General features: G+C 44.5%; 1 protein-coding gene across 1 annotated transcript in view; it reads right to left on the bottom strand.

Moving 5' to 3' along the window:
- LOC115081146 (extracellular calcium-sensing receptor-like) overlaps window positions 1-13,094 on the bottom strand; it is a 49,240-nt gene extending 36,146 nt beyond the window's left edge. The window contains exons 1-3 of the mRNA XM_029585652.1: window positions 12,951-13,094; window positions 10,600-11,439; window positions 6,653-6,880 (exon numbers count right to left, since the gene is read on the bottom strand). Of these exons, the coding sequence (XP_029441512.1) occupies window positions 6,653-6,880; window positions 10,600-11,439; window positions 12,951-13,094 (1,212 nt within the window). The remainder of the gene's footprint in view (window positions 1-6,652; window positions 6,881-10,599; window positions 11,440-12,950) is intronic.
- Between the last annotated feature and the right edge of the window lie 7,367 nt (window positions 13,095-20,461).

The raw sequence follows: 20,461 nt of genomic DNA, 5'->3' as shown, positions 1-20,461 counted from the left end.
TATACTACTCCGTAGGTTTGGAGAGGAAATGCCCCTGAAACTGATTGAGCAATGGAATTAGGATTTGCATACTGCCTATGATTCTAAACTTTGGAAGCTGTTATGGTTTTGAGGTGTTGGAGTGGATTCTTGGGCACTGCGGTGATAGCCACTCCCACGGGGAGGAGCCCCGTGAGGAACTGCAGTACTAGGCTAGACTCAGACACGTAGACACAGCTGATAGAATTTATTATACAGCTTGGTGGTACTGCCAGGAGGTGGCAGCAGTGAGATAACCCAGATGAAGAAGTCCAGGGACCCTCGGCAGAGGAGTCCAGTCTTACTCAGGATAGATGATAGGCAGCGCGAGCTAAGATAGAAAGTCCTGGATGCAGGCTCCCAGCGCTGAGCTGTAGTTGAGATAGACTTGAGAATGGTTAGATTACTCACAGTAGTTGGTAGCTGTAATGATGGAAATCCTGGCAGGCAGAAGTAGTAGAGTTGCAGGCACCAAGGCAGGGAGCACAGGCCCTCGAGGAGCGAGTACCTGGTATCCTCAATTAGGCACCTAGAAGGAAACAGAAGGGCCCCAGAGGAGTGGGTACCCAAGTTAAAGATGACAGCCCCGGAGGGCAGAGAGAGCTTCCAGCAGCAGAAAAGAAGTGGCAGAGTTGCTTAGACCGAGTCCAAAACCGAGTCTTTACCTGAGTCTTTGCTAACTCGACTAGTCAGCAATGAAGGGAAGGCTAAATGCCCGGATAGCGTGACATCACTCGAGGGGGACGCCCCCGAGGTTCCTGCCATGACATGAATAAAAACGTGGGTGACGTGCACTCGCATACCCTAAGAAGCCCTTAGTAGAGATATGGCGGATAGCCTTGCCATAGCCGTTCCAGGGACACCGGGGAGAGCGTCATGAAGACGCGGCGGTTGCCATCTTCCCAAAGCTAGCGGAGAGAGCAGAAAGAAAGGTGAGGCACAGAGGATGAAGCTGTCTGAGTCCGACGGACGCAACAGAAGCCCATTTGGCTTGCTGTGCACCATAGCTCTATTTGTATTAAGTGGGTTGAATTAATGATTTGACAGTTACACAGAACTAATCGTACACCCCTATTTCATAGTAAAATTAATGGAAATGCAGCAGTGACATGTTGGAGGAGTTGTAGTGAGTTGGGAACATATATACATATGTGGTGGTACTGTCAAAGTGTCATTTTTGGAGACAAGTAACACTGGAAATTGCTGATACCTTGGGATTTCCAATAAGTATAAACCTCACAGTAGGCCTTCTTGGTAGATAGGTGGATTCAGTGATTCCCCAGGAATATAGGTTACTGGTGGGTCAGCTTTCTCTGGCTGCCAGGTTTTTCATAGCCACCTTCTGGAAAACCAGTCCAAAGATGCACCATTTCTGGGATTAGGTTTGAGAAATTTCAGATATTGAGCATTTGAGATTTGCTTTAAAGAATGACAATTTTAAGTATCAAAACATCTGAGGCCCATATCATGCGTATAACCAGACAGGTTAATTTCTGTTTTGAGGGTGGGTTGTTGCATCAGATAATTGTATTGCCTTTACAGTGTTTTGTGAAAGCAATATATATATATTGTCTTTTCTCATATTGTATACTTCAAAAATATGTATAAATAAAAAGTTCTTGTTCCAAGTCAAGTGTTCCTGTTTCCAAATCTAGAGAGTTTCCTGTTTCAACCTGCCCATGCCTGGATGCCAGGATGCACTCACCCATGAGTGGCATGGACCATGGCCAGCACTGAGGTTGTATTAGTCAGGTTGTGGCACAGAGGCTAACGCTCTCGAGCACCCGAACGCATTCACAATACATTTTAATTCTTTTTCTTCAAGCTTGTGAGGAGCAATCATCTTCCCTGGAAGGACAGTCATGGTGACAGCCAGGAGGATCCTAACTGGGTCAATAATATGTCTGGGAGTTTCCAGAATATCCTCAGTCTGGGAGGACTGGGAAAGGGCATCCACTCCAAGGTTCTTGATGGCTGATGGATGCCTTAGCTCAAAGTTGGAACATGCAAAAAATAGGGACTAGTGAGCTGGTTGAGCATACAGTCAATGCACATGATGGAGGTGCTCCAAATTTTTATGATTGGTGTAGATGGTAATGCAATGTTGAGCCCCTTCAAGCCAGTGGTGCTTAATGGCCAGGAGTTCCCTGTCACCAATCCCATAGTTGTGTTCCGCCAGTGAAAATTTTCATGAAAAGAAGGAGTATAGGTAGAGAACATCATTAGCGGAGTGCTGGCTTAGGACTGCCCCTACCCCCAGGGTGGACATGTCTACTTAGACAATGAAGGGGCAAGTAGGGTTTGGATGGTGAAGGCAGGTTTTTATTTTTTTAATTATTATTTATTTATGCATTCTCCAAAAAGAATTTTGAACAGAAAGGAAGGGAAGAAAAAAAAAGGAAAATTTACAAATAACAAGAAAATAAGAAATACAATCTTTCTTCAGTTTCATAATTCTACAATAATGGATCCAATAACAGAATTTCAAAGAAAGGAAAAAGGAAAGCAGTATTAATATAGAGGATTTTACAAATTAAGGGTACTCAACCTACAAAATGAGGAACAGGCTGAACTAACTCATTCCCCATAGACTGCAAAACTGGTTTATTGCTAAGAAAAAAGCTAATTGAGCAAACTCTGGATTGCATCACTAGAAATTGTTGCCTCCTTTTCTGTGTTTGATTTTAAGATGAAAAAAAATTCATAAATAAAAAAAAAGATGAAAAAAAAATTCAGAATGGTGTCTGCCAAATAATCTCAGGACCCAATCACCATCAAGTTAAAATGCAAAGGTGACCACCATTGTGGCCGCTTCCACAATGCACTGTTTGAAGTTTCCAGAAATTGGAATATATCCATACTTGGAGTTAAAGAATATATACCCTGAGATCGGGCTTGATTTTGTTTCCTCTTAAAGGAGGTAAATAATATGATTTGGATAGTGGAAGTTACACCGTCTCAGTAACCTTGAGAATTTCCATAAGATATTTTCTAAATATATCTTTTGGTGACGTGTGGAATTTTAGGAAAATTTATAAAACAAAGATTTTTCCCACATATTACATTTTCCAAATTCTGAAGTTTGTTCAGCAAATGTTGATTTTCTTTTATGAGTAGGTCCTGTGTAGGCTTCAAATTTTGTACCTCCTGTTTAACTTCCTCAATTTCCTTTTGAAGATAGTCATTCCATTTTTCCAACTCTATTTTCACTTGCATTGATTCTGTCCACAACAGGATTAAGTTGCAAAGAATTCAAGTTTCCAAGCTTTTCTATAGCCTCTCATAAAGAATCAAGAGTTATCAAATTGGGTCTTACCAGGGTAAGTTGAGAAAAATGATGCAAATATCTTGAAGCAGGGGTAGAGACAGATTCATCCTGGATCTGGAGTTTCCTTCATTGGTGAGCTAGCACAGCCCACATTGGGGCTTTCACCAGCGTCTTCTCCATCACTCTCTTGACAATTTGACCCTGCATGGGGAAGGCAGGGTTTTTGAAGAAAGGTTATATCCATTGGAAGGTCCAGCTGGTGAGCTGCAGCAAAGCCCAGTCAAATTGCGAAGAGTAGAACTGGAGCCATGGGAGGCCTAACATGTTAAGATGAACAGTTCTATCAATAATGTGGAAAACTAAACTCTTCACCTGCAGAAAGCCAATGCATATAGTCAAGGATGCTGTGGCGAGCGTGATCCAGCCAGAGGAATGGAGGAAATGATCAACAGAGCTCTCCTGGGAACTGTAGGAAGCTGCAGAAGATCAACAAGTTCCTTTATGACAAAATTCCCCCCAGATCCAAGGGTTGCATGGTGAATTTCTCATCATTTACTGCAATCGTCACTGGGAGTATCAATTGAGGTGCTGGGGTCATGAAGCCTAGGACCACCTCCCCTCCTGGTCCTAGGCTCTGAAGTTTCCCAGCTTCACCAGGTATTGCATGAACTGGTGCCCATTAGAGACATAGTTCCAGCTGGCATCAGCGAAGCCTCTCCTCAGGGGCGAGGAAACCCTGGCTGAGCTGCATAGGTTCCTTGAGGAATGTTTGAGCCAATGATACCGTAAGCAAAAGATAGAGCTGGCACTGAAACCAGGGACCTAGCGTAATAGGTCTGCACAGAGGGCAGAGCTCCCTCACCCATTGTTGGAGGTGATGGTCGATCCTCCCAACCAGGTCGATGAGACCATCCATGGATTCCAGAAGGTCACGAGCAGCCATCTCATCCTTGATTTGAGAGGACAGACCCTCTAAGAAGATGATGAGATGACTTTCTTCTCCTCAATTAAACTATCAGGCCAGGGTACAGAATCAAATGGCATAGTCAATCAGGGTCTGGTTCCCTTGGCGCAAGTGAAGGAGGTTCAAACTGATTGTTGCCAGCTGGAAGGGTTCATCGAATACCAGTTTGAAGGCTCTGACAAATTGTTGCAGATCCTAGAGGAAGTGATCTGCACCCTCCCATAAGAAGGAAGCCCAGGCCAAGGTTTTACCATCTAGAAGGGAAAGTACAAAGGTTGTATTTATAGAATCAATGGGGAACAGTGAAGGCTGGAGGGAGAAATGCATATAGCATTGATTCAAGAACTCTCAACACTGTTTTGGGTCCCCAGCATACATGGGTGGAGCTGGCAAATGCAGAGGAGGTTAAGATAGTGTGGCTAGAGGCAGTGGGACGGCCACCAGTGGTACAGGAGCAGCCAAAGTTGCCATTGCATCTAGGCGGGTGCTGAGTGAAATAACCTGGATTAAATAATGAAATAATGAAATAATGAAACAGCTTTGCACAAGTAAAAGAATGTGATTTGTCATTATGAGCAAACAAAACAGTCCTTGGGTGACAGGCAGAAGCAGGTTGCGTAGAAACTTGTTGTGTAAGAAACTTGCTGATGCTTCAAGGCCTGGCTACTGAGCTACCAGGAGTTCCAAAACTGTTGCTGCCCTTGAATCCTCTGTGCTAAGCCTGGAATGACTAGAAAGCCCGAAGTATCCGCTGTGTCCATGGCCTCAACAATCTGTTTTGGGCATGGAGCCCTAGGCAGACGGGGAGTTGGCACAACCTGCTGGGAGGAGCTCTAGAACTCCCCACTGTCAGCTGGCAGAAGAGGCTGAAGCAGAGGCCTAAACAGAGCTTCACCAATATCAGCCCTCGTTCCCCTTAGGTTGAGCCCTCAGGTAATGGGGCCAGCTGGACTTAGGCGTTCACCTCTGTGGTAGTGAAATTCTGTGAAGTAGATGATGTTGCAAGCCAGCTAGCAGAGGTGAAGCAAAGTCAGGGTCCAGCAGCGAAAGTGCTGATGGCAGGTGATCAAGGTCAGGTTCAGGCTGTGATTGGAGGCAAGCAGAGCTCAAGCAGTGTCGGGGTACAGGCAGTGGTCAGTGGCAGGTGGAGTTCAGTCAGAAATGGTAAACAGGCAGTGGTCAGTGGCAGGTAGGGGTCAAACAGAGTCAGAATCCAATCTGAATTCAAGGCCAGAAATCCATCTAAGGGAGATGAGGAATGAAAAGAAGGATGGATGACAAGGAACCATACAGCAGGACAAAGACACTGAAGACTGACCACAAAGAAGAAGACAATAACTCAAAACACAGACCAATTGCTGACACAGGACCAGGAATGAGACACAGAAACTCAGGAATATGAATCAGGAACATAATACCACAGGAACCAGGAATCAGGAACAGGAACAACGCAAAGGCAATGTACTTCTCCAAAGAAGTCAACCTATTGCTGAGGTGTTGACTGAAGGGAGAGGTGGCCTTAAGTACTGGGGAACTATGATGTCAACAAAGGGTGCCGGGGGAATTTTCTATCATGGGCCCTTCAAATAGTGGCAAGTCACACGCCTATGGAATTACTCTGCAGAGGTTGATGTTGGCGGCAGTGGTGACCTAACTACATTGTGATGGAGGACTACTTCTTCGTCAAGGAAACTGGCCACAATGTCAGGAGGCAGTATGCACAGGCCCAGGCTGGAGGTAAGAGAGGCAGTCTGTGGGCTCAACCTGCGGACCATCAAATGCAACAATTTTAAACACCTCGGAGGTTGTTAGTCTGGGCTGACGTGGCCCTGTAAGATATGTGAGACCCCAAATTCTTGGGCCACTTTTGTGTGAAAATTTGGGACCAAATAAAGCAACAGTATTTTTCCCAGTTGTATTTTACTGCCGGGGAAAATAACGCAGTATTTACAAAACAGCAGTAAGTCCCACGGTATTTTCACCACAGGGAAAAATACCATGACTTAGTAAATTACTTCTTTAGATTGTAAGCCCTCTGAGGCTAGCAAAATACCTACAATATCTAAATTTAATCCACTCTGAAGTGTAATGAATGGAAGAAAATAAATACATAAAAATTAGTTCTGACTGTTGCAATGTTTCTCCCATAGAAGCCTTCCCACGATACAGACTTGCAACCCTGGATTTTGGGGTGGTGACTCTACTACTGAGCTAAAGGTGCCAGACAGCTTCTAATGAATGAAAAATAAATCAGACAAATTCAAAGCAATCTGAACTGAATTTGACTGAAAAGATCCAAGTCAAATATTAATGTGTCTGAAATTGGTCTTCAAGTTCCTCCCATTACTACTTCCGAGCATCTTGTTAATTAGTTTGCTAAGAAGACAGGGGGATCATCTAACCTGTGCATAGTCTTCACTCCACGTAATGTCACTGGTGTTGATTATGATGTCCCAGCCATTGGCAGCCCCAGAGTCATAGTGGCCAATCTTTACATAGGCAAAGGAGCCATTGGAAGGCCGTTGCCAGTTAAGAATGTCATAAGCAGCCGGTGGGTTTCCCTTTTGGTCAAAGAAAATCTCCCGACCCATGGTGTTCTGGAAACGCACCTTCCATACATAATGCAGGAGCTGTGTGGAGAAAAGAAGACACGCTTGCATTAATTTTATACAGTGACAGCCTGATTTCATGGGTTTACAGCTGTGTCTCAGCCGTGCCAGTCATATCCAGAATTTGTAATGCATTTCTAGCTGAGATACAAGCATATTAACCAAGTATAAAATATCCTGATAGTCACTGAAGTCTACACACCTAGAATGTGGTTTAAAATATCACTTCAGCAACACTGACTACATTTATCCCTCTTCATTCTGAGCTAACCAGGCAGTTTGATCCAGGCTGCTGGGCTCTTGATAGGCTAAATGAGCAGATTAAATATGCCCAAGGTTTTTAAACTAAATGTTTATATCTTTCTATCTATGCTTTCTGTGCCATAATTATACCTTTGCACTGCAGATAAGGTTTTCAATTGGTGCAGTTACTGCCGATCAAGTAGGTCCATTCCTGGTTTTACTCTCATTCTATCCGTTGGTATCTGTGTTTTTCTTTGAGAAATAAGAATAGATCTTCACATATAATGTGGTAAAACCAGAACTTGATCAGCAGATATGGGACCGACCAGGAAGTCTGTCTTTAGAAACAATGACTTCAACCATCCAAGGTAAAACACTTCTTGAAAAGAGGCAGCTGATATCATTCCATGGGAGCTCTGACTTACCATATTGGCCAAATCTGTGGTTCACAGGACAAAGTAAGCTCATCTCGGGGGGGGGGGGGGGGGAGTGGCAAGGGGATGCTTAGAGGTTAAGCCTATTTAAGATGGATCCTATGTCTCTAATTGAGGGACTCCTGCAGTGCTGGGTTTTGAGCCAAGGAAAGAAGGGACAGGAGGAGATATGAAATGGTGTTTCTCATTCATTGTTCTCTGTAAATGATTTTGTTTCCTTGAAATACACCACAGACCACTAAAATTTCAGTAAAAATCTGTTAACAGCTCTAAAGAGTTGGATTCTCCTTTGTCTTCCTTAGAACATAAGAAATTGCCATGCTGGGTCAGACCAAGGCTCCATCAAGCCCAGCATCCTGTTTCTGACAGAGGCCAAAACCAGGCCACAACAACCTGGCAATTACCCAAACACTAAGAAGATCTCATGCTACTGATGCAATTAATAGCATTCCATAAGTCAACTTGATTAATAGCCGTTAATGGACTTCTTCACCAAGAACCCATCCAAACCTTTTTTGAACCCAGCTACACTAACTGCACTAACCACATCCTCTGGCAACAAATTCCAGAGCTTAATTCTGCATTGAGTGAAAAAGAATTTTCTCTGATTAGTCTTAAATGTGCTACTTGCTAACTTCATGAAATGCCCCCTAGTCCTTTTATTATCTGAAAGTGTAAATAAAAAATTCACATCTACTCGTTCAAGACCTCTTATGATCTTAAAGACCTCTATCATATCCCCCCCTCCCCCTTGCAGACACATTTGCATACAGTCCAGTCAACACATATGTCCTGGCAAACTGGGTTCTTTGCAGGTTTGTCTGTCAAAGGCTCTTGTATCTCTAAAGCTGATGTATAGTAACTTCTTTGGATAAACTTCATATTTATGTAATACAGTGTATCACAACTTGCAATGAAACAAAGAAGCCTTAGAATTTTCTTAAAAGTCGGTGCATTAATACATCACAAAGAAAGAAATGTTTTGAAAAATGCAAATGGGTATATTTTCAAAGAGCTGGTCAGGATCTCTGTACAGAACTTAGGGTGGATTTGCTGAGTCTGCGTAAGTGGATTTTCATTTACCTGAAAGCATGCACACATTTTTCATTTTCCTTCCTCCATATGGGACCCAGACTGGTCCTGTTTCTTCTTCCCCTGTGCAGGAGCTGATTGTTATTTTACACTTTCCATCTTCTACACTGGGACCTAGCTCATAAGGTTTCTTCTTCTATTGCATGAGGGCTGATGCTCCTCTTCTTTCGGCCATATGGCCTCAGTTCGACCCTCCTCCTCCTCTCCTCCCTGTATGGTCCAGATAACTTTCAATGCTGGGGCCTGCTTCTCTAGCAGCACCTGGTGTTTTTCATGTTGAACTGGAAACACAGTAATTTCTTTTGAACTCCAGAGACTCGGGGCCAAATCGAGAGAATTCTCAGGAATAGGCAGCACACCTGCCATATGCACCTACCTCTAAACTATTCTTTGCTTGGTGTTTAATGCTTATTGCCACCTATTTATTGAGCAAGCATATTTATTTGATCCTTGCCGTACACCTGGATTGATTTACTGTACCTCCTCCGTCTCAACCTATATGAGACTACTGTCAGACCTGACTATATGTATCTATGTATTTCTTTCTTTCTTTCTTTATATGCTGCCTATGTAACACAAGTTATGGTGCTATGTTTTATCATTAGGATCCTTCCAGCAATGGGGGTTGAAGGAGATAGTGAGTGAAAGGTGGGAACTTCCCCCAAAGGTTTTAGAAGTGCTATATAAGATGGTTCCATGTCTCAGGGGGGGGAGTTATTAAGAGGATTTCTGAAGTTTTAGAACCTGAATCTGGTCCTGAGGAGATCAGAGATATTGCACAGAGACCTCTCCTCTACTTTGTATATCACCCAGTTAACCCCTCCCCTGTTTATTGTAATTTCCTTTCCTTTCCTTTCTCAGTTATTTGTAAACCGACATGATGTGTCCTACGAATGCCGGTATAAAAAAAAGTTTTAAATAAATAAATAAATAAGTGTCTCTCCCTGGTATGAGCTAAAGAGTAAATGTCTGTCGGAAGGAGTGGAACCGCTAATACATCATCCATCTCAGTGATTTGTATGGTGAAGGAGAAGTTTCCTGTTCTTCAGTGGGGCCTAAAGGAAGAGAAAGGCCTTAATGAGGATCTGAGAGGGAAAACTCTTCATTTGGATCATACTCAAGTGACGTGAGTAACTGTTTTGTGTTTCTGCATTATCTCATAAACAATGGAATCTGCTTTGCCTGCACCCTGGATATTTTCTCTTTTTGCAATAAATTCTTCCTTCTAAGGAATGCCAAGTTGTGGGGAGTACATTTTTTAAATTCCTTGGGCCCCAAAGGTAATCTTGCTCCCCACAGCAGGAATGGATGCATTTTTTCCAGAGACCACAACAGCCGCGAGGAATAGGGGTGGTTAAATATATTTCCTATAACATTTTGTGGTAGATTTTAATAGGTGCGTGCACGTGTCCGTGTCCTCGCACTACCCGGCAGGCACACATGGGCGCGCCGATATTATAACATGCACGCGCCGGCACGCACATGTTATAAAATTGGCAGGTCACATGCACATGCATGCCGGATTTTATAATCTGCGTGTGCATGTGCGCATGGCGTGCATGTGCGCATGGCGGACTGGGAGAGAACTTCCTTACCCCTTTCCCTAACTTCCCTTACCCTTCCCCTCTCCTCCCCACCCCCTAAACCCTTTCCCTTACCTTTATTTTTTCTTATTTTGCTGCTTACTGCTCCAACGGAGCAGTAAGCAGCAAAACTTTTGAATACCACTTAAGTATCCACACAAAATTTTAGCCACTTAAAATATCCTATATTCATTAATGTGAGCAAGTAGCTGGTATTTTATGACCAGTTAAGTTTTTGTAGGCTGAAAAGTATATAGTACACATTCTTCTGCAGTTAGATGCAATTTAAATTTTTTTTCCATACTCTGTGCCAAGGAAATTTAGTAAATTCTACAGGTCATGCATAACTATAATCATATATATATTAAAAAAAACCATTGGCCCATACCTGCCAAGGCTCAAAGTGTTTGATGTCCCCACATGTCCCATTGAAGAAAGGTCCTTTTCCAGGTTCACAGGCATACATGGCATGCAGGGCATGGGCCACAATGTACACAGCATTATAATTGTTATAAACAGTCCTTAAGTTTGTCATATCAAAGAAATGGATATTAAGGGTCCTCAAGTCTTCCTTCCCTGTGCAGAGTTTCCTTTCTCTGCTTAGTTCTTGAAGAGTGGCCTGGTCCATGTTGGGGTCAGCCCACCTGCAGCCAAATGATTCTTCCCAAAATTGCTCAACAAAGATGTCTTCTGAAGTTCTGAATGGATGAAGGTCATAGAGGTAGTCTTTGAACTTTGGAATGTTGCCTGTAGGAAAAGAGATTCCAATTGTGCCTTTCAGAAGTTTAAAGAAATCTTTTTCATTAAATATTGGAAATTCAGACCAGCCATCCGAAGCAATCCAGACTTTCCCAGATATATCACTCTTTGCAATTGCCAGCATCACCGGATAGAGATTCTTGGCAGAGGAAAAGACCACAATGACCTTGGCTGTCATTTTCTTCACCACCTCCACAATATGCCATGTCTTCTCTTGAGAGTAAAACAGGGGGATAATTTCATAGAAGGCTACGCACACCCCAGACTTGACCAGCTTTTCTTTTAGCATCTGACTCCCAATCAATCCATAGTCATTGTTCTCAGCAAGGATTCCAACCCACGTCCAACCAAAGAAGGTGATCAACCGGGCAATGCCCAGAGACTGCAAATCATCACTTGGAACAGTGCGGAGGAAAGAGGGAAATCGGTTTTTATCACTAAGAGTGGCTACAGTAGAGCCATAGCTGATCTAGAAGAATTTCACCAACAACATGTATTAGTTTTTCTTACCCTTGATCAGAATTTCTGAGAGTGATAACATATAGGGATGTGAATCGTTTTAGGACGATTAAAATTATCGTCCGATAATTTTAATATCGTCTTAAACCGTTATGGAACACAATACAATACAGATTCTAACGATTTATCGTTATAAATCGTTAGAATCGTGAGCCGGCACACTAAAACCCCCTAAAACCCACCCCCGACCCTTTAAATTAAATCCCCCACCCTCCCGAACCCCCCCCAAATAACTTAAATAACCTGCGGGTCCAGCGGCGGTCCGGAACGGCAGCGGTCCGGAACGGGCTCCTGCTCTGAATCTTGTCGTCTTCAGCCGGCGCCATTTTCCAAAATGGCGCCGAAAAATGGCGGCGGCCATAGACGAAAAAGATTGGACGGCAGGAGGTCCTTCCGGACCCCCGCTGGACTTTTGGCAAGTCTCGTGGGGGTCAGGAGGCCCCCCACAAGCTGGCCAAAAGTTCCTGGAGGTCCAGCGGGGGTCAGGGAGCGATTTCCCGCCGCGAATCGTTTTCGTACGGAAAATGGCGCCGGCCATACGCGTATGGCCGGCGCCATTTTCCGTATGGAAAATGGCGCCGGCAGGAGATCGACTGCAGGAGGTCGTTCAGCGAGGGTTCCGGCGCCTCGCTGAACGACCTCCTGCAGTCGATCTCCTGCCGGCGCCATTTTCCGTACGAAAACGATTCGCGGCGGGAAATCGCTCCCTGACCCCCGCTGGACCTCCAGGAACTTTTGGCCAGCTTGTGGGGGGCCTCCTGACCCCCACGAGACTTGCCAAAAGTCCAGCGGGGGTCCGGAAGGACCTCCTGCCGTCCAATCTTTTTCGTCTATGGCCGCCGCCATTTTTCGGCGCCATTTTGGAAAATGGCGCCGGCTGAAGACGACAAGATTCAGAGCAGGAGCCCGTTCCGGACCGCTGCCGTTCCGGACCGCCGCTGGACCCGCAGGTTATTTAAGTTATTTGGGGGGGGGTTCGGGAGGGTGGGGGATTTAATTTAAAGGGTCGGGGGTGGGTTTTAGGGGGTTTTAATGTGCCGGTTTTTCGATTTTTCGATTTTTCACGATTTTTAACGATTTTTCACGATATTTTACCCCCCCAAACGGCAACAATACGATTCCCTCCCCCTCCCAGCCGAAATCGATCGTTAAGACGATCGAGGACACGATTCACATCCCTAATAACATATATTATTTTTTCCTTTGTCTTACAGTTTAACTCAAGACACGCAACGTTTTCCTTCCTTAACCATGTCTTTTAGATGAAAGGTGAAGATCAACCAATTTAACTCCACCCATCCATTCTCCTTCTTGAAAATAAGTAATAGTAACCATAATGACTTCCTGTGCACTCACATCTTCACTATGGCTTTTGAAGGGTAATAAAGAATGTATTGACTTTGTCTTTACAACTAGCCAGAGCAGCAAGTTCTTTCAGACTTTGCTTTAACTGATCCGTACCTGTGTCTGTTTGTAGACTCCCAGTAGCTGAGCTATGGTTATGGACATCCAAGACTGGTTATCTCCAATCACTGCAGCTAATGGAGATGTCTCCCTGCAGGCATAATTTGGAATAGAGTCTTTGTTTCCGGTGAGTTGCCACATTGTACCTTGCAGGGACCTGGATGGGGCATTGCAGGAGTCGTATATCCAGAGGCCCAAGGTGATGTTTGGCAGTAGGTAGCTGTTTTTGTTAATTTCTTTTAAGGCAAATGCCATGACATTCACATGTTGGTAAAAAAATAATTGTAGTCTAAATAAATTACAGAAAATATACATAGAAGATAAGCAAATGTACAGCAAAGAAAGAATTTTCAAATGAGTTACACAGGTAAATATAGCATTTATCTTAGCAATTTACAGGGTCATTTATCTGCAATAATGCATGTGATACTCAGCACAGCGCAAATGTAAATGTTTTGAATTTCTTCAAAGGGGCGGGATCAATGAAAATGAGGGGCATTAATGCAGTGTGTAATAGCATAACACATGCTATTGCATGTCTTTAGCACCAGAAATAACTGGAAAGATGCAATCAAATAAAATTGAACAATTAGAAAATCAAATTAGAAGGCCTAACTTACGCATTCTAAATTTTCCTAGGACCCACTTGTTGTCACCTAGAGAGCTCTTCAAAAGTTATCTTGTAAAAGTATTAAAATTCTCAGAAGGAACATTACTTATAATAACTAGGATATACTATATTTCTCAAAAAGCTACAAGTAGCGATTTACTAACACAGGGATCTGGTGAACAAAAAGATGATACAAATTTATCGGAACTCCTTGAAAAATCATCCGATATGGAAATTAAACTTCGTGCTACATTGATAGTACAATTTGCAGATCTCTCGCAGAGAGATACCATTCTCAAATTATATTTTAAAAACCAGAATTCCCAGTTCCATGGTTTTCCAATCAGGATTTTTCCTGATGTTTCTTTAAATACACAAATTAGAAGAAAGGAATTCTTAACTATGAAAGAAAAGGTCATTCAGAGAGGTGCTAAATTTTTATTGCGTTTTCCATGCAAATGTGTTATTGTATACCAAAATACAAGATATGTATTCAGCTATCCAGAACAATTGCGTACATACCTTGACTCCTAATAAATCATCTCTTGGGAGAATTAAATGTTTAGATACGGTTTAGACACAAATCTTAGATCTTTAAGATTATTATAAAAATACATTTCTCCTTATTTCTTTACAGTTAGGTTTTATAATTACTATTATAGACAACGTTCCTAGGTAACACAAATTAATATGCAATAATTTCTTTTTTTTTTCATGTTTCTTGTGTATAAATGCGATGTGCATATAGATTGTGTGTATCTTTTTAAAAAATGAAAAGTTCAATAAAAATAAAATTAAAAAACAAATACAAAAAAACAATTTATGTGTTGGGCATTTGTGGCTGGGAGAGGGGGAGAGGGGAGGGGGGGAGGCAGAGGGAGAGGGAGAGAGAGAAGGAGAGAGAGAGAGAGAGAGAGAGAGAGAGAAAGAGAGAAAGAGATATAGCACATGTGGGATGACACACATAGCAGTCAACTATTTATACCACTATAGAAGGCTAGCTAGTAACTCGAGGAGAGGTTTTTGAGAGTGGCCTAAGGTTTTGGGAACAGCTGGATGTACGAAGAGCACAGTACACATCAATGAAGATTTGATGTGATTTGGAGTGAGGAAAGTCACACAAAAATGAGATTTCTACAATGTTCTCTCACCCTAGCTTGATAGACTCTCTACCAGGGTAATAATCAAGCTAGGGTGAAAGAACACTGTAGAAATCTCATCTTTGTTTGACTTTCCTCACTCCAAATCATGTCAAATCTTCACTGCTGTTTTTATGTCTCACTGTCAGCTCGATCCAGTAAAGTCCGCGGGAGAGCGGACTAACGCCCGCTCTCCCGGCGCGCGCACCGGCCCCTCGCCGGTGCGCGCTATCCAGTATTTAAATGAGGCGACGCGGTGCAAACGGGGAAAAGGAGGCGCTAGGGACACTAGCGCGTCCCTAGCGCCTCCTTTTGGCCTGGAGCGGCGGCTGTCAGCGGGTTTGACAGCCGACGCTCAATTTTGCCGGCGTCGGTTCTCGAGCCCGCTGACAGCCACGGGCTCGGAAACCGGACGCCGGCAAAATTGAGCGTCCGGTTTTCGGCCCGACAGCCGCGGGCCGAATTCAAAATTTTTTTTTTTTTTTTTTTTTTTACTTTTTTTTACTTTTGGGGACCTCCGACTTAATATCGCTATGATATTAAGTCGGAGGGTGCACAGAAAAGCAGTTTTTACTGCTTTTCTGTGCACTTCCCTGGCGCCGGAAGAAATTAGCGCCGACCTTTGGGCGGCGCTAATTTCTTAGAGTAAAATGTGCGGCTTGGCTGCACATTTTACTTACTGGATCGCTAGGGAATACCTAATAGGGCCATCAACATGCATTTGCATGTTGAGGGCGCTATTAGGTGCCGCGGGCGGGCCGCGTGTTTTCCTCCCCTTACTGAATAAGGGGTAAGGGAAAACACGCGTCCAGAGCAGGGTGACAGTGCGCTCCGACGGAGCACACTTTACTGGATCGAGCTGTAAGCAAGTAAAACAGGCCCCCAAACCATAGGCCAGCCCGAAAAGCTTACCTCAAGTTACTAGCTGCCCTCCTATAGTAATATAAATATAGTTGACTACTAGTATGAAACTCTTGCAAAGAGCCTCTCAGTTTCTCTAACTCTCTCTCATGTTGCAAGAAGATTATCACATTTTGATAAATCTATTAATTTGTTGAACCTTTTCAAAATTCTGCCCTATGGAGTGAATTTTCAAAGGAGTTGCAAGCATAAAAGTAGCAATTTGTAACAGCCTTTTAAGTGCATCAATCTTTTTTTTTTTAATTATCTCTAGAGGATATATATTCAATAGAACACCCATCTGGCAATGCACAAACCCAGCTGATTTACAAGCACAAGATACTCACATACAATGAGTTTAAAAATATGCTTATTCTGTGGATAAAATTATGTACATACACTTCAGAACATGCCTCCAAAACACATCCCTGAGTGCATGCAAAAAGTTATTGGTGATTTAATTGTCAAAGTCCCCATTTTGTATGTATAAAAACAGAACATGATAGAAGATAATAGGGATGTGAATCATTTTTGAACAATTAAAATTATCGTCAGATAATTTTTAAATCGTCCAAAATCGTTAGATACGCGATACAATACAAATGCCCCCGATTTATCGTCAGGGGCATTTGTATTGTATCATTAAATAGGGCGCGGGAAAACCGGCACACCAAAAAAACCCTAAAACCCACCCGACCCGTCGCCTGTATGACATAGTGAGGGCAAAGGTAGCACCGGCGCCATTTTGAAGATTGGCAATACGGCCCGCGTGCAGGAGATCGCTCCCGGACCCCCGCTGGACTTTTGGCAAGTCTTGTGGGGGTCAGGAGGCCCCCCCAAGCTGGCCAAAAGTCCCTGGGGGTCCAGCGGGGGTCCGGGGGCGATCTCCCGCACGCGTGACGTCGGGAGCCAGGAAACAAAATGGCTCCAGCGCTACCTTTGCCCTGTCAGATGATAAGGGCAAAGGGCCACCAGCGCCATTTCTCAACGCAGCGGTGGCCAGAGAGCGGGAGGAGATCACGTCGGGACCCCCCCACTGGACCCCAGGTAATTTAAAACATTTTGGGGGGGGGGGGTTCGGGAGGGTGGGGGATTTGTTTTAAAGGTTCGGGTGGGTTTTAGGGTTTTTTTGGTGTGCCGGTTTTCCCGCCCTCTCCCGATTTACGATTTTTAACGATTTTTACAAAAAAAAAACCTCGACGATCAGATTTCCCTCCTCCCCAGCCAAAATCGATCGTTAAGACGATTGATTACACGATTCACACCTCTAGAAGATAAGGTCCATTCAATCTTACTTCTTGATGCAATTCCACAAAGCCTCAACTGATCTCCAAGTTTCCCCTCATTTCTTTACAGTGAGGGATCCTCTGGGCTTATCCCAGACTTTCATGAATTATTTTTGCTTTTATCACCTTCACTGAGAGGCAGATCTATTAATGCACCACACTTTCCATCAAGATGGTAAGATTGTAGATACAGACAGAGAAAGAGAGAGAGAAGATGGATAGATAGATACTGGCTGCACCTATAGCTAGAACCAGAGTGGTTTTTAACTCTATTGGTTAAACATAAGGGGTGTTGCAACTAGGAAATACAGGACTTTACACTGGGAAAGTGCTAGGATTTGACAGTCATCAGGGATATTCTGTTGGCTGATAGGAATGTGCTTAAACTGTAGGACAGATTTAACAAATAATCTTTTTGATGGGAGTTGTTTGTTTTTATTTTCTCCCTTCCACATAACCCATACTGAACCCTTGATATATAGAGACTTTTGCCAAATTAGGGATTGGGAAAAGTTTTTGCAAATGCCAAATGCTGTCCTCAGACAAAATGAAAAGTTAACAATGACTAAAATTTAAGATCCAGTGGGTCAATTATGGGTCATTGGCAAAGCAAACAAAAATGAACAAATACATCTAAGGAATGTAAAGTTTTGTAACATATTTAAACAAAATTATGCAAACAGCAGTCCAGCAGCTGGGTGGGGGCTATCTTGTCTGACAGCTCCTTTGCTTCTTGTGCATTACAAGGTCACCAGAAAGAAGATCATCACCTTAGTGTGGCAGAAATGTATTCTTTAGCTAGGATTTACTCTCCAGGCGATGAGGGATTCTCTCACATCGACAATGTGCCTCTCTGGGTGACTGCACAATTAAGAAGGATGAGGACTGCCATTATTATTGGAGAATCAATCATTAGGAATGCAGATAGATGGGTGGCTGGAAGACATAAGGATCGCTTGGTAACTTACCTGCCTGGTGTTAAGGTAGCACACCTCATGTGTCATCCAGAAAGGATTTTATGGAGTATTAGGGAGGAGCCAGCTGTCATAGTATGTGTGGGTACCAAAGACATAGGCCTGGATATATCAAAATGCACTAAATATCACATGCGATAGGAAAAGGGGTGTGTTTTATGGTAATAGGCTGTTTATCACAAAGTGCACTATCTTAGCGTTTCGCATAGGTATTAGCACAAACTGCCAGAATTATTGTATTTCCTACCTACAACCAGTGGGGAGGGGGGGGGGGGATAAGGAGAGAGAGAGAGAGAGAGAGAGAGAGTAGCTATCAGGCCCTTATACTAGGTAGGTATTTTTTAGAGATGTGAATCGTGTCCTCGATCGTCTTAACGATCGATTTCGGCTGGGAGGGGGAGGGAATCGTATTGTTGCCGTTTGGGTGTGTAAAGTATCGTGAAAATCGTTAAAATCGTGAGCCGGCACACTAAAACCCCCTAAAACCCACCCCGACCCTTTAAATTAAATCCCCCACCCTCCCGAACCCCCCCCCCCCAAATGCCTTAAATTACCTGGGGATCCAGCGGCACACTAAAACACGGCACACTAAAACCCCCTAAAACCCACCCCGACCCTTTAAATTAAATCCCCCACACTCCCGAACCCCCCCCCCCCAAATGCCTTAAATTACCTGGGGGTCCGTAGCGGCGGTCCGTAGCTTAAATTACCTCCGTAGCCTTAAATTACCTGCGTAGCGGCGGTCCGTAGCTAAATCGGGGGAAGGGGGAGAGCAGGAAACCGGCACAGCGATTTCCTGCCGCGAATCGTTTTCCGTACGGAAAATGGCGCCGGCAGGAGATCGACTGCAGGAGGTCGTTCAGCGGGGGTCCGGAACCCTCGCTGAATGACCTCCTGCAGTCGATCTCCTGCCGGCGACATTTTCCGTACGGACAATGGCGCCGGCCATACGCATATGGCTGGCGCCATTTTCCGTACGGAAAACGATTCACGGCAGGAGATCGCTCCCGGACCCCCTCTGGACCCCCAGGAACTTTTGGCCAGCTTGGGGGGCCTCCTGACCCCCACAAGACTTGCCAAAAGTCCAGCGGGGGTCCGGAACGACCTCCTGCGTCGAATCGTTTTGGTCTATGGCCGCCGCCATTTTGCGGCGGCCATTTTGCAAAATGGCGCCGGCTGAAGACTACACGATTTAGTGTGCCGGTTTCCTGCTCTCCCCCTTCCCCCGATTTAGCTACGGACCGCCGCTACGGAGGTAATTTAAGGCTACGGAGGTAATTTAAGCTACGGACCGCCGCTACGGACCCCCAGGTAATTTAAGGCATTTGGGGGGGGGGGGTCGGGAGGGGGGGGGATTTAATTTAAAGGGTCGGGGTGGGTTTTAGGGGGTTTTAGTGTGCCGTGTTTTAGTGTGCCGCTGGACCCCCAGGTAATTTAAGGCATTTGGGGGGGGGGGGTTCGGGAGGGTGGGGGATTTAATTTAAAGGGTCGGGGTGGGTTTTCGGGGGTTTTAGTGTGCTGGTTTTCCTGTCCTACCCCTTCCCCCGATTTACGATTTTTTGATGATAAATCGGGGGAATTGGTATTGTATCGTGGCCCTAACGATTTTTGACGATTTAAAATATATCGGACAATATTTTAAATCGTCAAAAAACGATTCACATCCCTAGTATTTTTACCTCTATATGAGGCCCACCTACCTACTCGAGGTGAGGTTTAGGTATTAGTGTAAGGGTTAGGGGCCACTTTGACATTCAGAGTGCGATATACGAACAGAACAGTGCACTCTTGTGAAGATTTGATGACCTTCGGAGTGAGAAAACTCACCCAAAGATGAGATTTGTGCAATGTTCTCTCAACCTAACTTGATGTTACCCAGGTAGCCGTGCACCCTTGCTCTTGGTGGGCACACTTCTCCGCTACCTCTCTGGGAGACCCTCCAAGGCCCACCTAAGCCCAGGCAGTCTGAGTACACAAGGGCTCAACCTGAGGAACCCCCGCACTGTTATTGGTGAAGCTCCAGCTTGCCTCTGTCTCCTTGTGTGCTCTGCCTCCTGGCAGTAGGCGCCTTCTGGGACCTTCCTGAGGGCCGTACCAATCCTGTGCCAGGCCAAGGGTCCACCTCCAGTGCAACAGGCTGTCAAAGCCATGGACTCAGTGGAGATCCCTTCCCTATGGGCCATTCTGGGCCTGGTTACACGTGTCCGGGAGCAGCAACAATTTCTCATTCATTGGCCACCTCAGTAGAGAGACTTCACGCTCAACTCGAGGAGTCCACCATGGCCAACCCAGGGACTCTCGCCAACAGCGCTTCCTCTGCTTCATTGCCCTCATGGGCAAGGCTGGCTCACCCAGCTCCTCCCCATTTTAATGCGGATCCTCGTTTCTGCCGAGGCTTTATCAACCAGTGTTACATGCAGTTTGTGCTACAACCTTCCTTATTCCCAGAAGAAGTAACGAAGATCACCTTCATCTTATCACTATTGGAGGGGAAAGCCCTGGCATGGGCCTCCCTGTTCTGGGAGCATTATGATTCCTTTCTACAGCAACTCCCTCAATTCATTTCCACATTCCGACGTACCTTTGATGATCCAAGCCG

The sequence above is a fragment of the Rhinatrema bivittatum genome, chromosome 19 (assembly GCF_901001135.1).
Source record: "Rhinatrema bivittatum chromosome 19, aRhiBiv1.1, whole genome shotgun sequence".
Classification (NCBI taxonomy): domain Eukaryota; kingdom Metazoa; phylum Chordata; class Amphibia; order Gymnophiona; family Rhinatrematidae; genus Rhinatrema; species Rhinatrema bivittatum.
The sequence above is the reverse complement of the archived record's forward strand: the minus strand, read 5'-3'. Positions and strand labels throughout refer to the sequence as shown.